Source organism: Triturus cristatus, chromosome 11, assembly GCF_964204655.1.
Source record: "Triturus cristatus chromosome 11, aTriCri1.1, whole genome shotgun sequence".
In the NCBI taxonomy this organism is placed as follows: Eukaryota; Metazoa; Chordata; class Amphibia; order Caudata; family Salamandridae; genus Triturus; species Triturus cristatus.
The window spans coordinates 471158290-471179335 of record NC_140594.1 but is presented as its reverse complement, the minus strand read 5'-3'; the positions used below and the strand labels follow the sequence as shown (position 1 = coordinate 471179335).

Sequence of the window (21046 nt, the reverse complement as noted above, 5' to 3'; positions counted from 1 at the left end):
TACCAAGTTCAAAATGTTCGCAAGTATGGTACATTGGATCATGGAAGGAAATGGGATAGGGACATGGACTTGGATAACAGAGGACAGGAGAGACATGGAGAGGTGCACCAAACTGACCCTGCAGGGCAGGCATCAGGGTTTGCAGCAGCACAATACACCACACAGGGCATGCAGGACGGGAGTGCAGCACAACAATCCATAGAAAGCAAGAGGGAGGGGACAGGACCATGCACATGGACAACAGAGAACAGAGGGGCAAGAGGCAATGGTAGCTAGCTGACCATAATGGACAGACAGGAGAGAAGGCTGCAGCATAACAGACCATAAAGGGCAGGAGGGACGGATCAGGGGCATTACAATGGAACAGACAAGCCAGGAGGGAGGGAGTAGGGGTCTGCACATGTAAACAGAGGGCAGGGGGCAAGGGGGCAGGGCAGGAGCAGCAAGATGGCCATGGAGGTCAGGCAGGATGGGCACTAGAAGCAAGACACAACATGAAGAGCAACAGTGAGACTGTGATGGCATACACACAGACCATGGAGGGAAGGTGGGAGGGGGTCAGGGGCAGCTAACTGACCATACAGGGAAGGTGGGAGGGGCCATGGCAGCACAGAAGACCATGCATGGCAAGTGGGAGGGTTAGTGGCAGCACAATGGCTATGATGGGCAAGAAGGAGGGGGCAGGGGCATGCACAAAGGACGATGGAGGATAGAAGGGAGGGTCAGGACCTGTGCACAGACAAGAAAGTTCAGGGGAAGGGGCCTCACAACAGACCACACGGGGCAGGCAGGAGGAGCAGTTGCAGCACAACAGACCAGGGAGGGCAGAAGGGTGTGGCAGTACAATGGACCATGTAGGACAGGAGGAAGAGGATAGAGGCATGGCATGTGGACAGGCAGGGTGGAGGTGGCAGGGACAGGTTACAGTCATCTGACAATGCTAGGCAGGTGGGAGGGGAGTGGCAGCTCAACAGAACACTCAGAGTAGATAGGAGTGGCAGGTCCATGGGACATGGTGGGCAAAAAGGATGGAGCAGGGGCATGCACAAAGACATCGGAGGGTAGGGGGAAGGAGAATAGGGGCAGCAAGCTAAGCACAGAGTTTAAGCAGGAGGTCAATGATGGGGCATAGAATTGGGCAATGGAGGGCAGGAGGAGTGGACTGGTACATCATACTAAATTGAGGGCAGTGGCAGCACATCAGACCATGCATGGCAGGAGGGAGGAGGCTAGTCCATGGATTCACACAACAGAGGATAGGGAGGAGGGGGATGGGGCAGCAAGCTAACTGTTCAGAGAAGGCGGGTATTAGAAACGTTATTGTTTTTAAAACATTTTGTCTGTGCAAACTACTTAAAATATGAACAAGTATGCAGCATAATCTCACTTTTATTCAGGAAGAAGAAGACGTTAGTGACTGTGACTCCGGGCTCACTTGGCAAAAACACCCCCTGACCTTCCACCCCCTATCGCAAAATGTAATGCCCGTGAAAAGGGTAGGTGAACACAGTGTTATATAGAACATAGTCCTGAGAGCACGATTGAAAATGAAAACTAGATATAGTGTATGGTATAAACTATGCACCAAAAAGTGTGATATAAGATGAACCAGGCGTGAAATATAATATGCAATACATTGTGCGCAATGACAGATTCATTGGAGAGCGCGAGATAGCACAGGCACTAGCGCGTGCTATGCGATATGCGCCTTAGAGTGTAATATGCACAGGGCAGTGTTGTGTAACCTAACTAGTTTCTAAAGTTGTAATATAAAATATGTGCTGGGGAGTGTAACGTTGCATATGCACTGTGACAAAGATATGGATCCCAAATTGTAATATGTATGGCATAGCACTGTGCGTTATAACATAGGCATCGAGGAAGGCACGTTAGATGGGGCAATATAACCCGTGCGAAGACAAGTGTGGCATGACATTTTCACGGGGTGGTGTTACAGTGCACATGGGCTAGAGAGTGTCATAGCATATGCACTAGCTAGTGGAATACAATACAGAGGTGTGTGGCACTCGGCAGGCAATGGTGGGTGTAACACAGCATTGGGCTCTGTCAGGAGCGCGCTGTGACTCGCAAGTGATGTTCGTCCCCTTTCCAGACAGTAAAATAAAAAGTATTACACATCCGGCAGTGGATGTGTGTTTTATTAACTGTGAGGGGGTTTCTTGCATAGTTTTGGTCGAATTTTTGTCGAATCCCCTTTGAATGGCTTGGTGTGCATGTGTATTAAATGTGCCCGTCAATAGCTACCCATGTTTGTATAAATAAACGACAAGGGTGTCTACCGGGATTAGGCACGGTAGAGCATCAGACATGTCAGAGCTTCACTAGTGGTGTAAATACATTCCACGTGGATTAATTGCATGCATAGTCGCCTTTTAATGAATATCACGCAAATCGTCATGGTGATAGGTACGTACGGTTTGTCCAGCATGTCCTAGGTGTGTCTATAAATATATATTTTTTAAAAATAATAAAAAACAGTGGCCGGCCCTGGGGATTGGGGTCAAAAAAATATAATTAGGAGACAGGCCCTGGGGGATGGGGTCATCAGGGCCAATAAATTAGAATAAGAAGGGGAACCACACAGCCCCCCTTCTTAAAAAAATAAAATAAATAAAAGACTGGCATCGTGCCGGAGGCCATGCCCCCTCCATGCAGCACTCTGCAAACGCGCCCCCAACAGGCATCTCCAGTATGCGCCAGGGAGCTGCGCTGCAGACAGGTGTTCTGAGGCCAAGACCCTTTTTACATCTCTCTGCAACGCAGCTCTGTGGCGCTTACTGGAGGTACCTAGTGGTCTAGTGTGACCCTAGGGACCCTTAGGATTCAAGGGGACTTAATCTCTCAACTTAGAACAGCCACAGGGCGCGTTTACACAGTGGTGAAGGGAGGGGACGGGGCCTGAGGTGACGTGTGCAAACACGCACCATGGCACGTTTTAAATTGGGGATATAATTTCCCTTCAATACTGAGGGCCCCTGGGGGCTAACTAGCCCACCAAGTGCTTCCAGTAAGCGCCACTGAGCTGCATTGCAGAGAGGTGGTCCAGGCCGTGCCACTTTTTACACCTCTCTGCAACGCAGCTCTGTGGCACTTACTGGAGGTACCTAGTGGGCTAGTTGGACCCTAGGGACCCTCAGGACTCAAATGAACTTAATCTCCCAACTAAAAACGGACACAGGGCGTGTTTACACAATGGTGAAAGGAGGGGACGGGGCCTGAGTTAACGTGTGCAAAAACGCCCTGTGGCCTGTTTTAAGAGGTAGTTTTAATCCCCATGCCCTATTATATACTAGGGGCTTATAGAGGAGGTAAGGCTAATCACAGGGGGACCCCAACGCATAATGTTCCCTAGTGTATGTAGGTGTTTTCACTGTATTCTAAGTGTCTTTTAACATAGCACTGGCTCTAGGACTGGTTAGTCAGACTCAGTTACCACCAGTATCCGTCTGAAAAAGTTGAGGGTACAGGATGATTTTGCAACAAGGCTTCTTTCTGCTCTTCTTTTTGTTCTTTCTGCACGTTATCCTTCTTCCTGCACTTATCTTCGTATTTGAGGACTTCTGTTGCTTCTTTCTGCACTTCTTTTGTTTCTTTCTGTGCATTTTTTCTTCTTTCTTCACATGTCCTATCTCTGTAGGCATAGTTAGAAATTAGCATTTAAAAAACCTTTGAAATTAACAGAAAAAACCATAGGTTTCAGGCACGTTATAGTTAGGAATTAGCATTTAAAAAACCTCAGAAATTCACTGAAAAAACCATAGGTTTCAGGGGTGTTATAGTTAGCTGGACTTTTCACTTGTACAAAACCATTGAAATTCCCCCGTTATAGTTAGTTCAGCTAACTATAACTCGCGCGCCCGCAATGCACTGCTGATGACGTCACATATTACATCACTCATGACATGGTCAGCGACATCACTCATGACATCACTGATGACATCTCAAATGACATCACTGATGACATCACTGATGACATCATCCTTGTGATAGAGTGGCAGACCTCCTCTCACCCTAATATAACCTTTGATACACACATTCAAAAATAGAGACTAAAATTTTCAAAACAATGGACATACCAATACCAGTTACAATAACCTCTTCAGTAATTCTAAGATCCACATACACATCCACTCATTCACCAACAGTCCAATACAGTCACTCATACATGTACTCACTCATCATATGTACTCATACACCTATACATCCTGTTACACAATGCCACTCATCCATAGAGTTACTCACACACATAGTCACTCATGCTAATAAAGAATCAAACATACATTTACTTGCATATACAGTTATACACACACCACCACACTTACTTCTACGGAAACTTACACATACTTAGTCTTTTAAACAATCACTTATAGAAACACATACTTATTCATACAGGAACTCTTTCAATCTCTCACTCTCACATATACTCACATATATACACCAATAGTCACATATACTAGTTTAAAACATATGTAGTTACTCATAAAGACACTATTGAGACAGTCATTCACTCACTAACACACCCATACACACACTCATCCACCCATACAGTCCTGCACACATACTGTGTTCAACACATACAAACAGTGAGTCACTCATTCATGCACCTATGCACTACATAATACCCCCACCGAACCATGCAGACACTCAGACTGATACTCAAAAAACCAACTAATAACCTATATAGACACCCATGTAGCTACTCACCAACCCATGCAGCCACTTATACACAAAGTGAGAGACTGATACAGATATTTACATATTTAAACATTACTCACTAAGCCATGTATTCACTATGATACACTTAATCAGTCAGTTACACAATCAATTTTTCAAAAACAAATCATCCATTTAGACACTTATATACCCATTTATTCTTCCATCGACCTTGAGATATACATATATAAAACATATTTAATTTTCAGAATAACACACATTCACTGGATGATGTCATCAGTGATGTCATCAGTGATGTCATTTGAGATGTCATCAGTGATGTCATGAGTGATGTCGCTGACCATGTCATGAGTGATGTAATATGTGACGTCATCAGCAGTGCATTGCGGGCGCGCGAGTTATAGTTAGCTGAACTAACTATAACGGGGGAATTTCAATGGTTTTGTACAAGTGAAAAGTCCAGCTAACTATAACACCCCTGAAACCTATGGTTTTTTCAGTGAATTTCTGAGGTTTTTTAAATGCTAATTCCTAACTATAACGTGCCTGAAACCTATGGTTTTTTCTGTTAATATGTATATATATATATATTTATATATGTGCTTACATTTTTAAAAGGAAGTTTATTTGTTGTGTTTGTTAAAATATACATTTACTTATATTTTTCTTTAATAAATTAAAGTAAGTATGTAATTTATGTTTATTTTAACATTTTAAATTATATATATTTTTAAATCGATATTTATTACAACTATATTATTGTAAACAATATTGTTTTTCTATATTTTTGACCTTACCTTTTTAAGTATAGTGAGTCGATATTTTTATGTTCTATTTTTTTCCCTCAATATTTTTTACATCTTTATTTTTGTGGTCGATATTCTGTCATGTTCGGCTTTACGTATGGTGATGAAATATTACTTTGCGTAAACAGAACTCTAGACATTCACAGAAAAAAACAAAGGCAGAAGTAGCATTATAGTCAGGTGAAATGTTCAGTAACAATGTTATGTTGTGAACTCTATAAAACATACAAATTCACCAGTTATAGTTATTTCAGTAGCTATGACTCACACCCTTAACATGCACTGCTAAGTACGGCACATATTACATCACTCATGACAGCTTCTTTGTGTGTCTTTTGCTCTATGACATCAGTAACAATATCACTGCAACATTTGCAATGAAATTATTGATGAGAATAGTGTTCATGGCTGGGGCATGTGTCATAGTTACTTGAGATAACTATAACTTGTTAATTTCTGTGGTTTCTAGCGCATAAATATTACATAGTTACTGAACATTTAATCTAACTATCATGTTACTTTAACCTTTTTTTTCAGAGAACATATATATTATATGATGATAGATAGATAGATAGATAGATAGATAGATAGATAGATAGATAGATAGATAGATAGATAGATAGATAGATAGATAGATAGATAGATAGATAGATAGATAGATAGATAGATAGATAGATAGATAGATAGATAGATAGATAGATTAGGTAGTTATAATTAGGTCTGCTTTCCCATAGACAGAATGTTTTATGGTTTATTAAAAACTTTGGCCACATTTGATGAATTTTTAGAAAACTTTCCCCCCAAAAAAGGTTCATCCACCCCAGCTCCTTCCTGGAAAGTTTCAAGGTGATTAGTCCATTTTTTAAATTGGAGCTCCCACAAGAGTCTCTGGAGACTCTTGCGGTCCCAACTGCCCAAATATACAATTTTATTTTACACTAAATTTCTCAAAAACTACTAAATTGATTTACACCAAATCACAAAAAGCACAATCTGCTTACTAAGACCTACCGTCCTGCCAAATCTGGTGTACTTCCATTTAGTATTTTTTGTTGTAGCCCATCTTAAAGAAGTCTATGGAAAATGCATGGTATTTTATGTTTTGGGATCCCCAATTTTTCTTCTCAGCCAACCCTTCACCCCCAAACTTTCCAGGAAGGAGTTGAAGTGGATGATCTTTCTTTTGGAAAGTTTTGTGAACATTTATCAAAAGAGGCCAAAAATATTAGCAAACCAAAAAACGCTTTTTCTATGGAAAAGCAGAACTAACTATAACTACATAGTGGCAACCACAGACTAGGTAATATATATATAAAAAAACAAAGCTTACATGGTCATTACAGTTAGGAAATAGAATTTGAAAAAACTTGTCATCAGTGATGTCATAAGTCATCAGCAGTGCATTGCAGGGGCGCGACTTTAACGGCTGAATTTCTCTGGTTTTGTACGAGTGAAATGTCAGCCTAACTATAACATCCCTGAAACCTGTGTTTTATTCAGTGTATACTAAGGTTTTTTAAATGCTAATTCCTAAGCATAACGTCCCTGAAACCTGTGGTTTTTTCAGTGAATTTCTAAAGTTTTTTAAATGCTACTTTCTAACTATAATGTCCCTGAAACCTGTTGTTTGTTCAGTGAATTTCTAAGGTTTTTTAAATGCTACTTTCAAACTATACCTACATAGGTAGGACATGTACAGAAAGAGGAAGAAAGGCACAGAAAGAAGCAAGAGAAATGCATAAAGAGACAAGAGAGGTGCAGAAAGAGGAAGAAAGGGGCAGAAAGAAGCAAGAAAAATGCAGAAAGAGGCAAAAGAAGTCCAAAAAGCGGAAGAAAGGTGCAGAAAGAAGCAACAGAGTTACACAAAGAGGCCTACTTTGACTGTACCATTTCACAGACTCATACAAGTAGCATAATCACTAATCCTTCTCCCAACATGTCTTAAACTTCACTTTTCTCTTGAAGGCTCAGTATTCATGGACTGCTCAGAATATTAGGCCTACCAAATGTAAAATATCAATCCTAACCATATCACTGTTGTAAATCTGACCAAGTTTGTGAAGCTAAATAAACATACAAATACTTGAATACCTGTGTTTCAAACAGAATACTCTGTAAATGTGTGTACAAAAAGGTGTATGTATTTCTTTCTGCTCATAATACAGGGCACATGGGTATTCAATAGTATATTTGAGAGGCTCTATAACAACTATATACATATGACATGTCTGCCTGAGCAACTGAATGACAGAACAGAACTGAGAAAATGTTACCACCTATAGGCGAAGTTGCCCGCTTACTAAGCTACCATCTTCAGATGCAAAACACATGCAAGAATACATGTACAAGTAGACATATACCTCAGTCACGAGAGAACACAGACCTTTAAACTTGACACATTGCACTTCCAATTTGAATACAGAAAGAGGCAAGAGAAGTACAGAAAGAAAAAAGAGAAGTGCTAAAAAAAAGAGAGGTGCAGAAAGAGTAAGAAATGTGCAGAAAAAGGCAGGAGAAGTGCAGAAAGAGGCAAGAGTGGAGCAGAAAGAGGCAAGAGAGGTACAGAAAGAGGGAAGAGGGGTGCAGAAAGAGGCAAGAGGGGTGCAGAAGGAAGCAAGAGAAGTGCAGAAAGAAGTAAAAGAGGTGCAGAAAGAGGTGAGAGGGTTACAGAAAGAAGCAAGGGAGGTACAGAAAAAAGCAAGTGAATTGCAGAAAGAAGCAACAGATGTGCACAAAAACGCAAGAGAACTACAGAAAGAGGCAATAGAGGTGCAGATATAGGGAATAGGGATGCAGTAAGAAGCAAGAGAGGTGCAGAAAGAGGCAAGAGGGGTGCAGAAGGAGGCAAGAGGGGTACAGAAAGAAGCAAGTAAGGTGCAGAAAGAAGCAAGAGAAGTGCAGAATAAAGCAAGTAAAGTGCAGAAAGAAGCACCAGATGTGCAGAAAATGCAGGAGAACTACAGAAAGAGGCAAGAGAGGTGCAGATAGAGGGAAGAGGGGTGCAGAAAGAGGCAAGAGAGGTACAGAAAGAGGCAAGAGAGGTGCAGAAAGAAGGAAGAGATGTACAGAATAAATGCACAGAGGTGAAGAAAGAGACAAGATAGGTGTAGAGAGAGGTGCAGTAAGAGGGAAGAAAGGTGCAGAATGAGGCAAGAGGGGTACAGAAAGAAGCAAGACAGGTGCAGAAAAAAGCAAGCGAAGTGCAAAAAGAAGCAACAAAGGTAAAGAAATAGGCAAGAGGGGTGCAGAAAGAAGCAATATAAGTGAATAAAGAAGCAACAGAGGTGCAGAAAGAGGCAAGAGAGATGCAGAAACATGTAGGAGAGGTGAAGAAAGAGGGAACAGGTTTGTAGAAAGAGGCATGAGTGGTTCAGAAAAGGTGAAGAGAGGTGTTGAAAGAGGTGACAGGGGTGCAGAAAGAAGCAAGTGAGGTGCAGAATGAGGCAACAGAGTTGCAGAAAGAGGCAAGAGAGGTGCAGAAAGAGGCAACAGAAGTGCAGAAAGAGTCAACAGAAGTGCTGAAAGAAGCAACAGAGGAGTAGAAAGAAGCAAGAGAAGTGCAGAAAGAAGCAAGTGAGGTGCAGATAGAGGGAAGAGGGGAGCAGAAAGCAGAAGAGATGTGCAGAAAGAGGCAAGAGAAGTACAGAAAAAGGAAGAAATATGCAGAAAGAAGGAAGAAAAATGCAGAAAGAGGCAAGAAAGGCACAGAAAGAAGCAAGAGTGGTTTGCGCATCATTAGTACCAATTTAACACCCAAATTTAGTAATAAGTGACAGGTGACCATTCCAGGATGGCAAAGGGCCTCCCAACACTTGTTGCAGCATTTTTGGTAAAGTTTGAGCCAGAAACAATGGTTTTTGGTCAATTTTACAAATTCTACAGCAGATGATGGATTATGTGGCAAATGAGGAAAAAATATAATTATACAACAATCTGTGCAGCAGAACAGTCGCACAATTCCCATGGCTAATGCTATGCTCATATCTCTGACTAGGTCCAGAAGTGCTCCTCAGTGGTTCCTTCTTTTTTAGTCTCATTGAATTTATAGTTTAGCTTCTATGGAAACGAGGATGACTAAACCTGAGGTTACCACTCCACAACACAGACTTCCATATCACATAATTACTCTTCATAACACATAATCCCACTCTTCATAATTCCTATACACTAAATACCACATACTTTCTATCCACATAATTTCACTGCACAACATACCACATAATTCCACTACAAACAACATACATTCACTTCACTTCAAAAAACATTAGTAAAAAACTTTTACATTTACAACACCATTAGCTCTAACTTTCGCAAATGCCAGACCTATTAAATTGCAAATGCTTCTTTAACTAGTCCTATTTTCAGAGTGGTGGAGAAAGGGGGCTGGGCTTCCAACCAGCTCTCAGGAATTCCACTGCGTTGGACTTACAGGAGGTACCAGGAGGGCTTCTTGGGCCCCAAAGTCCCTCAGGAGCTAAGTGGACTTCATCCCCCTACCAGTAATGTGCCAGGAGGCACATTTGTTGAGTGGTGGAGAAAGGGGGGCATGGCCTCCGAAGACCTCTTAGAGATCCCATTGTGTGGGTCTTACTGGAGGTAACAGGATGGGTAGTTGGCCCCCAAGAGCATCCTTCGGGCCAACTACCCCTCCTATTACCTACAGTAAGTCTGACACAGCAGGATTGCTAAGTTCTCATAGCAGGCCATGCCCCCTTTGCCCACCACTCTGCAAATGTGCTCCCTGGCACCCACTTGGATGGGGATTAAAGTCCCCTTTGCTTCTGGGAGTCCTTAGGTGCCAACTAGCCTACCTGTTACCTCCAGTAAGCCCCACACAGTGGGACTGCTGAGAGGTGGACACAGGCCATACCCATTTCTCAACCACTCAGCGAATATGCTTCCTGATGCTCTATTGGTTGGGGAATGAAGTCCCCTTGCCTCCTTAGGATCCCTGGGGGCCAACTAACCCTGCTGTTACCTCCAGTAAGCCCCACACAGCTGGATTGCTGAGAGTGGTCAGAGGCCATGCTCCCTTTTTACACCACTCTGCAAACATGCTTCCTGGTGCACTGCTGCTTGGGGGATGAAGTCCACTTTAGTCCTGATGTCCACGGGACACAAGGGGACTTCATTGCCCCACCAGCAGTGTGCCAAGAGGCGCGTTTACAGAGTGTTGTAGAAAGTGGCGTGGCCTCAGACCACCTCTCAGCAATCCCACTGTGTAGGGCTTACTGGAGGTACCTGGTGGGCTAGTTTGCCCCTAAGGACCCTTAGGATCAAAGGGGACTTAGTCCCCCAATTGAGAATGCGCCAGGAGGCGCATTTGCAGTGATACATGGAGAGGCGGGGCCTCCGGCGAGTTGCTGGTTTCTTTTTTGAAATTTTTTATTTTAGGAAGGTGGGCTGTGTGGCTCCACTTCCCTTGAACCTTTTGGGCCTATGGATCCCTCCCCCGGGGCCTGAGCAATTAAAAATATATATATATATATTGAAAAGGAAGGGGGTGCACGGCCCCCCTTCCCAGGCCTATTTCGGCCCCGGAGACCCCATCCCCTGGGGCCAGCAAAAATGTTTTTTATGGAAGGGGGGCCACGTTGCCCCCTTCCCTGGGCCACTTTTAGACCCGGAAACCCCATCCCCGGGGCCTGTCCTGACTTTTTTTAAAAAAAGAAATTGGAGGGGGTTGTGTGGCCCCACTCCTGAGGCCAATTTTGGCCCCATCCCTCGGGGCCCAGCCTTATATTTTTTTAAATAAAATAATTAAAAAAGAGCCCCCCTACCGGGCCATTTAGGCCCAAGGGACCCCATCCCCGGGGCATGCCCAAAATGTTGGGGACCACGGGGTGCCCTAATGCCCCTGAGGTCCCTGCCAGCTCCCCACCTTCTGTGGGAGCCGGCATTGCTTTTGGGCAAAAGGAGCTGCTGACATGCAGCTCCCTTTGCCCAAAACCAATACTGCTTTGCTTCATGGAAGCAATATCAGTTTTTCTGCTCTTGCTTCCATGAAGCGAAGTAGAACTTTTCTATGGCAGGGCGGTATCAGTGCTCCCGCCCTGACAAAGCAAACTGCAATGTCCAAGGGGTGGGCACCCCAGGACATTGCTGGAGCCGGGGAATGGAGGGCTCCATGAGGGGGGCTGTGTGACCCCCCTCCAACACATTTGAAGCCCTGGTGAAGTGGTGATCTCCGGGGGTCTGCAACAGACCCCCACATTTACAGAATATATGCCCCGGGGAAGTGGTGGTCCCCCAGGGCAGTGTGGGGAGGGCAGGAGCCCCCCACACCTTTGTAATTAAAAAGAAGCCCCAGGGAGGTAGCGGTCCACTGGGCTGCGGGAGGGGGTGCGAAGACCACCGCATTTAAAGATTAAAGCCCCGGGGAGGTGGTGGTCCCCGGGGCAGCTTGGGGGCAGGCAACAGTCCCCCACACATTTTAATTTAAAAAAAGCCCCAAGGAGGTGGCTGCTGGAGCACGGAGCTGGTGGAAGAGAATCAATCAAGTAATATCTAGGATCATTCGGATCAGACTTGTGGCATTCACCAAAGTGTCGTGCCACTGGTAAGGCATGATCCTGATTCTTGATGGCACATATGTGCTTGAGTATTCTCTTGTGGTCCTGAAGTATAGTACTTCCTACACATGGTAGGCCACATGTGCACTCCAGCAATTAAATGATTAGTCCTGCATGTTAATGGCCTAGAGATGATACGTTCCTGGCTGCCAAAGGGAACCCTGTATGTTTCTTTATTGGTGCCATATTGGCAGGCTTTACACATTTCGCATTTGTGAAATCCTTTGGTTGTGTGAGCCACGATGTCCCAGTTTGGTTCTCAAAGTCGCTTTTGACCAAACTGTCCCTCATTGCGGGTGTCCTGCTATATGTAATAGCTAGATTCCTTGGCAGCAAATGGCCTATAATGGGGTCATTAAGAACTATAGGGCAGTTTCTTTTAAGGATGTGTTTGGTCGCTTTTTCTTGCTTACTGTACTTTAAAATCATTCTAAAAGTATCATAACTTTCCCTTGTATTTGTCTTGACTGCTGACTGACTACGTTCTTGTGGCCTTGAGTTAGTGAGTAAATCTGCTCTTACCAATGCATTGCATTTGGTGATCGCCATGTTAATGCATTTGTTTGAGTAGCCTCTTGCAAAGAACCTTGTTTTGCTCGCCTGTTGTGCTATTCTAAGATCATCTTTGTTACTGCACATCCTTTTCAATCTCAGCATCTCTCCCTAGGGGATGCTTTGCACCAGATGTCGTAGATGGGAGCTGGTTGCATGCAGCACTGAGTTGCCTGCAGTCTGCTTCCTGTATGATTTTGTTTCAATCTTATTGTTGTTAACATAGATAACATATATATGTTCCAAACAACACGATTCCTAAAGATCATCCGGTGCTCACATCTTTAACAGGCAGAATCCAGCCCCAACATCAAATTAGCAGAGCAAAGGGATCTCGCACTCCAGTAATACTGATTTCAAGGGTTTTATTCACCACTGTAAATATATATATAACTCAGTGCCAACTGGGCCGTTATAGTTAGATTAGCATTCAAATAGGAAATGTGTTTTTGTGTTGCTAATAACTTTGGCACAATTTGACAAATATCCACTAAACTTTCAAAAAAGCTGCTTCATTTTGACTACTTTGTGCATGGAAGGTTTCAGGGTGATCCATAAAGCGGGGGCCGAGAAAAAAAGGTGGTACCAAAACAAATTCCCCATGCATTTTCCAAAGATTTCTTTAGGCAGGGCTATAGCAAAACTTGCTGACCAGAATTACACCATATTTGTCAAGAAACTATATCTTGACATGCAGATTGCGCTTTTTGTGATTTGGTGTAAATCTGTTTAGTAGTTTTTGAGAAATTAAGATTCAAATATATTTATATAGCTGGACAGTTAAGTTCTAAGGACTCTTGCAAGAGCCCCTCGAACCCAGTTTTAAAAAATAGAGTATTCTGATTGGCCCAGGGAGCTATATTTCCACTGGACCATCTCGCTCAATATCGCATGAAAGTTACATTGTTTGCAAGCAGTTTAGTAAAAAGTAAACTCTCTCTATAGGGTAAGCACGTTTTACAGTATCCCCTTTTTTACTCATATTGACTTCATTTCTCAGTGCAGATTCAGTGACTGTGAGGGGTTTGATACAGATAAATAATGTATGTACTAAGGCATTAGTTATGGAACAGGGCTTGAGTATCTGGAAAACTTGGTTTTCCCTGAACAGTTGTATACACGTTGAACATCATGCGCAGGATTGTTTAACCTTTCATCTGTGGTTGATAGTCAACAAGAACTCAACTACCAATAAAGTGCATGGTGTAGGGTCAATGGTGCAAATAACACAAGTTTGCTTTACCTATGGGGGTTATGATAATAGTAATGACATTTCATATTATTCTAAGCTATTTTGCACTTACTTTCATAGTTCTAATGGTATACGAGTTTGCAGAGCCGTGTGTACAACAGAAGCTTGGATGATGTAATCAGTGATGTCATCAATGATGTCATTTGAAATGTCATCAAGATGTCATAGAGCATGTTTTGAGTGATTTCATATGTGAGGTCATAAGCAGTACGTGACAGGGCGCAAGTTATAGTTGGCATTGCTAAATATAACTGGTGAATTTCTTAGTTTTTTTAGTCCAAAACATTAATATTGTCATTGACAAATTACCCTAACTTTATAGTTACTTCAACCTTTGTTTTTTTCAATGAATGTATTATATATTCATAAATATAAGTCTTATATAAGTTCAAGATACATATATGTGGAGTATAGAAAAACTATAGTTATAGTTATGTATATATGCTAGCACTGATGATATTTTAGCCATCAAAATGTTTGCTATGTGAAATTATATTTTTGTGGTCGATAGTTATTTGATACAGTTAATGTCACATGGGTGAGTGGGGATTTTCAGCATTACAAGAGCAGGTGGATCAGTTTCCTCTCTTCATTCTAAGACACACCCAACAGTCCACAGTTTCAAAGCAAAGAAGGATTGACAAAAGTTTGAGGTCAGTTAACAGTACTACTGGGAACGTGAAGGAAAAAGTGTAATGGAATTGGGGTGATGCTTAATAGATCTCCATCCCCACAGTTTGGTGCCTCTGAAGTATGAACACTGAAAATGAATTACGTTTTTACAAAACATGCATACAATAGGTTAGGAGAAAGAAGTCTTGCCTGAGTTTGAAGAAAAATTAACTTAACACTTACCAATTGGCATAACTAGAAAGAAAGGGAGCCAGCAAAGGATAAAGCAGCCAACCACGATTCCCAGGGTCTTGGCTGCTTTCTTCTCCCTTGAGAACTTCAGCAGCCTGACGGAAAAGGCGGTCTTGCTCTTGGAATTAGACGTGGAGTCTCCGCTTTCTGGAGTGTACTTGCGATGGATCCTGAGGGTGACCTGCTCCGAGTCTGACTTTTCTGTCTTCATCCCAGATGCCAAGATTTTGCTCTCCCGCTTGGCTACGACATACACCCGACAGTACATGACCAGGATGATGGTCAATGGGATATAGAAGGAGCCGAAGGCTGAGAAGATGGCGTAGCCCGGCTCTTCGGTAATTTGACAAATTGTTTCATCGTCGGGGGCAGGTTCCTTCCAGCCAAACAACGGTCCAATGGAAATCACAAGAGACAGGGCCCATATGCCGACCAAGGCAATAAGACCTCTCCTGTCGGTCATTATGGTTGGATAACGCAATGGGTAGCTGACTCCAATGTAGCGATCTATAGATATAGCACACAAGCTCATGATCGAAGCCGTGCAGCAGAGCACATCCACAGCAGCCCAGATATTACAGAAGATCCTCCCAAAGACCCAGTACCCTAAAATCTCAAAGGTCGCTGAGAAAGGCAACACTGTCGAGGTCAAAAGGAGGTCTGCCACGGCCAGGTTGACGATGAAGTAGTGTGTTACAGTCTGAAGATGCCTGTGGCAAGCGACTGAAAGGATGACCAAAATATTCCCCAGCACCCCAAAGAAGATAAAGCCCCCAAGAACGATCCCAACCACAATGGCCCTGGAAACGTTAATGGCGGCCGCAGTCTGGGTACAGTTGATGCAGTCAGAGTGGATCTCTGATGTCCTGTTTTCAATAAGCAAAACCATTGTCATGTGGGTAATGCTTTCGGGTTTTGTCTTGTCCAGAGCCGGCTTGGACGATGCTGATGTTGTGTAATTCCAGTTCTGCGCCAGCACATTCATTGCTTCCTTCCAACAGGACTGAACAGCATCCTAAAAAGACCCGGCTGCTTTGCCAAAACGTCTCCCTGGAAGTTCAAGAATGAGTTCAGGGACCACATTAAGAGGTACCATAAGGACAAGCTACTTCCAATGGTTGTGCAATTTTCATATTTAGGGCGTTTCAGCACTGTAAAGATAATCCTCTTTTTTTCGTCTCTCTTTCTTGGACACAGACGGGCTGTGGGAGAAGCATCTCAGATGTGGACATTCGCACATTACCTAGATAGCGCTGGAGGACTGGTTAAGTTGTGCACAAAGCTGCAAGTCCCAACATTTTGTTTCTGGGTCTGAAGGTTTTCTGTGCTCAGTGCTTTACAAAAAGAATGGGCTAATTTCTCTTTCCTCCTAGATACCATATTTGCACTGCATTGCCAGCATTACTCTGACGTAAAAAGAGGTTATCAACCCTTCTGGCAGTGCCGTGCCTGTTTTCAGGACACAGATCCCTGGCATGTGTGATTCGACGTCGCATTTGCCCTTTTTAGACCCCGGGGCAAAGCTGGCTCGGAGAAAATGTTAGCTGGTGGCGCAGGCGGTGGCGCGCACGAAAGCTGCTCCGATGCGTTAACCACATTTGGATCGCCGTCCTTCGTGCCTTGCAAGATTGGATTGAGCGTTCAGGGGGCGCGGAGGTCCTGGCGTTGCGGCAGCTTACTGATGCATTCCGCCTTCAGGGCGAAGCTGTTTCTGTAACGCGGCGGTGGTCTGTACGGGAGGTGGGCGGAGGGGTTGATTTTTTCCTGCTGTGTGTACACACCGACCTCCTGGGACTCAGTGCTGCGCCTCCTACGGGATTTAAAGACAGACATATTTAAATTAGACTTAGAGAACAGCCGGGACCATGTCACAGGTAGACAAAACACACATGCTCTTGCCCAAGAGTTTTGCATTTCTCATCCGGTTTTTTCCCTTCGTTCTGAGCTGGGACCGCAGTCATTTACCCCCGCGCTTAAGACGTTAAAACAAAGCATTTCCGTGCATGCTCCACCGAAGGAACCCTTGCATCTGTGTTTATGGATAAAGCAGATTTTTTAAGCTCAGGCTAACATACAACATGCTTAATAGGAATTGTTCAGTATAGGGTTCCTTCTGTAACTAGCATGGCTGTTATATTCACACATAGGGATTACATGACCACGGGTGGACGTTGTTGAACTTGTTGTACTTGTTTTTATCTACGTCATTATAAGAGTGATTCGAGGATGCTCTGGAATTGGGAAAACTTCCATACGCAGACGGTAACCGTGTGTGTACGCTGTCCATGGTGGGCTCAGGCAGTGCACCGATGCTTAGAGCTCAGTCTGCACAGAGACGCTCCTTTTCTTTACAACTACCTCTGGCATGAAGGACAAGTTTACTAGCCAAGCATCTAAAACAGGTCAACAGCAGCTCTCCCTGTTGACTGGACATGCGCAGTGCTTAATTTGTTAAACGATACGTGCCTTGCCCTAAAGTTTTTCTTAGGAGCCAACCACTGGTCCAGCCGATTGCCTGGGCTCACAAATATCACTGCAGCTTAGTTTTCATTGCACCTTATGCCTCTTTCTTCCACCATCCTACACTTCCACTCTCTTCACCTCGCCTTTGCAGGTTAATTTTCATCACTTCTTTCTCTTTTTGTCACCGTGTCTTATCTCTGTCGTAAACCTAATTTCTCCTTTTTATTCTCAATTCATTGCTCCGGGTCGAAGCCTGACGAGGAAAACAAAGCCGTGGTCCCCAAAAAGGAGTTCTGGTACCCACCGCCTGCACCCACCGGTACAAATTAAGCACTGCCATTCATAATGTGTCTTAAAATGAGGCGGTTCTCTGACCTCATGCCCTCGTTTCACTATACTAACATTAAAATACTTCTTGTGCATAAGCCGCAGTGGTTGCTACAGTCCCAATAACCCTGGCAGCTAAGTGCACACTGAGTTGAAAGAGACGGGAGAGCAGTGCGTGCCCTACGGAAGTCACCTCTCACCAGACGTGCGTACTTAGGACACCGTGAGTTGAACAATATTTTCACCGCATTTTGCCAGAAAACACACATGATGTGTAATACACTATTTCAAGCCTGAACTGAGCTCGCAGTGCATCATGGGAATTGGCATCCCTCTCTTGGCTAGGTCTTAACAGTCGATAACGAGGGAAACCTCACGGAGACTGCAGCGCATTTAGATTGAAGAGGAACTAACGTGCACATCTGCGGGTTAAATCCCACAAACATACAGACCGGGGTCAAAGTGCGCACGTCGATTAGGTTTCAGTTCAATGTGTCTTTTTGGCAACCTCAGAACACAGATCACTGTAAATCTCCCATTGAAGCAATTATGTTCAACAGATGGTGATTTTCTTCTATTACTGCCTAACTAATGGTATGGTGTATAAACAGTAGAATTTGCTGCATACCTCGCATGGCACTTTGAAGTTTATTGAAACATATGGTTCTGTCTTATTAATAAACACATATATTTGATATGCACTAAAATAATACGTACTCTCCGGGATTAATAAAACCCTGATTTGGCGTTGTTACCATGAAACCAAATGATTGTTTAGTTAATCACGGATTCCCCATTTCACCACATTGTGTGCGCTTGGTCAATTTTTTTTGTCACGCAGCGCCTCAAATATTCCACTTCCCCCAAACTGAGTGTGCATGGAAACGGCTAATGCTCAGACATGAAAAACCTAGAACACGCTTTTAAATTCCATTTTTTTGGACACGCTTCATTGTTTGACACAATATCAATTCTATTATTTTGTAATTGTAATTGGATTTATAGGAGCGCGTACTGCCCTTGATGAGCGTTGAAGATGAAATTCTGCAGTGTATTAAAATATACTCACAAAACAGTAACTTGATAGAAGACGTGTTTAGTTAGTATGCTTGCGACCATAAACTCATTAAGGCTAAAGATTCAAGCACCTGTCTTGAAGCGCTCCTCGCGGATAGCCTTCGCTATATGACAATAGGTAGGTGAGCAATGAATTTGAAAAAGCCCGGATTACTCCTGGTTGGCTGCAGAGGGTCCTTACCTTAGTATTTATTGTCCAAATCTTCCGCCAGGCATCTGGAAGAGCGGCATAGTTCACCAGGCTTCGTTAGGGAGACGTCTCAGAGAACGTTAGTACAGAAGATCGTTTCTTTCCAAAGTACCCCAGTTTTGTAAGTCCTGACGCTTGACCCCTCTACCAGGGTGGTATTTTCCTGTGCCCCCTTCTCCGCCCTCATGCATCCCCTCGTCAGTTTGTCGGTGCTGTGAGCACAGTGCGCCTCACCGCTGAGATTCAACTTTACTACTGCTCTCATAGACTGCAGAGGAGAGCTGGCCGTCTACCGTAATCCATCGTATAGCCGAGCAGTGGGTCCGCCGTCGAAGAAATATCTATCCTTTTGAAAGGCACCGAGCGCTCCTGGGAGGGGTGAGCTGGCGGGGAGGAGTGGGGCGAGGAAAAGACACCACCTACGTGGGATTTTAAGTCACTGAACTGTCTGAAGCATGCTGTGCGTTTCCAGTCTGTTCTGTGAAGGCGTTTTGCATTTTAAACCTTAGTTTAGATAGTGGCTGTGGAAACGGCATGTCTTGTCTGTTGCGTCTTCCGCACGCCCTGAAAATTGCCGCCGTTCGAGCAGCACCATGGTGCTATTGTTGTGTTCACAGAGGTCCTTGTGAAATATTGATGTCATTGTCTGCCTTTCGTGATCCCATGAGGCAAAACTAATTCCAGCTGGCATGAACGGTATTGCGATTGCCCAATACCTGTGTCAAGAGCAAACAAAAAAGCAAGTCTGAGAGTTTCATATTTCAAACCTTTCTAGGATGTGGTACCGTGTGAGCTTTGGCTTTCAGATACTGTGCTACTTCAGGAAACAGGCGCCAACGGGAAATACAGCGAGTTTTATACTCAGTCATGTTTATAGATTTTTATAAGAGGTTTGATCATATAAGTATTTGCAGTAATCTTCTGCATCAAGTGATGTTGTCAATTGCCATCAGGTTATTTCAATTGGCGAAAGTACACAATGATAAAAACAATGGCATTAATACATGCAACATCAACCACCATCAACCATCTTAACTCCCTCTTCATCCTCATCCCCACCTTACCTAGCCTGTTACTAGACTCATCTGTGATACTGTCCATAGATAATACATAGATACTACACAAAACTCGCTGTCTTTCTTTCAAACGCAAATCCCTATTATCTAAGAATGTAACCTGGGAGCCCCAATCTTCATCAATACGTCTCCAGCAGGGACTTACCTTTAAAACGTCACTTTTCTGTTTTATGTATTAGCAGCTTCTCGCACAGCACTAGTAGTTCTTGCTTTGTTGCTAGGAGCACGTGTGCTGAGTTGACCTTTTCTGGTGTGTTGCCGGAAACTTTCCTCTCATGGGCTCTCTAGTAAGATCACTTTCGGACACTGTTGTCTGACTCCCACTGACCTCTGCAATGATTCATAGGACATCCTCCAAGAAACCATGGCTCTTGTGACACACCCAAAGAAATTCGCATTAAGGTTCCCCTGTTTCTACACATCCTCCAACAGTCTTCTGATTTCGTGGGACCCATTATGTGAAGGTTAGCAGGTGTACAATGCCATTGATCTAGGATTTCTTTACTGCCTTGTGCATGTCTAGCAACATTGATGTTGCAAATTACTATATCTTGTCACTGTTTAACCATCCAATTGGATTCCCGGCTCTTTTTTCCCCACGCAATTTGGGGGGTAGCCTTATGTTCAGGTCTGATTGCCTGCAGTGCCTTAAAAACCTAGAGACGGAGTGAGCGTAGTCCTCCCGGCCCCTGATGCACGTCTCCATCCCTTTAAGGGCTTTGATAGCTCCCAGTTGCACCTCAGGCTGATATGCCAGTGCATTACTTGCATGTATCTAAAGTGCTCAACGTGTGCCATCCCATGCTGTTGTTTTGGATTTTCAAACCCTTTCACCTGTCCTTCTGGGAACAAATCTCCTTGCCTAAAGCACCCTTTCACCCTCTTTTTTTACTGCCTCCCTGTTCAGCCAAGAGATGAAGTCCGAATCTCCCCACAAAGGACGATGGGATATGGTCCTGCCAGTACTTCTACTCTGCATGCTCAGTATTGATGATTTGTTTAGATTCCCACGTTGTTGGCGTTTCTGTGTCCATAGGACTTCCATCAGCGGACTCCCTGCCGAAGTGAGATTTACCATGCCCCGATCCTTCTCGGTATCCCCCATGATCGATTCCATCCTAAAATGAAGCTGAGTGACCTGATAGGAGTGAATTACGTTTGAAGTGCATGGA

General features: G+C 43.8%; 1 protein-coding gene across 1 annotated transcript; it reads right to left on the bottom strand.

Moving 5' to 3' along the window:
• Window positions 1–14721: 14721 nt before the first annotated feature.
• LOC146784436 (alpha-1A adrenergic receptor-like) lies at window positions 14722–19252 on the bottom strand. Its single transcript, XM_085632949.1, has 2 exons — window positions 18790–19252; window positions 14722–16551 (listed from the first exon to the last, which is right to left on the bottom strand). The coding sequence occupies exon 2, from the start codon at window positions 15724–15726 to the stop codon at window positions 14722–14724; it is 1005 nt and encodes a 334-aa protein (XP_085489075.1). The 5' UTR covers window positions 15727–16551; window positions 18790–19252.
• Between the last annotated feature and the right edge of the window lie 1794 nt (window positions 19253–21046).

What these genes read in the sequence shown, in the direction of transcription:
- LOC146784436 (XM_085632949.1), bottom strand. Translation starts at nt 15,726, where the DNA reads ATGAATGTGCTGGCGCAGAACTGGAATTACACAACATCAGCATCGTCC.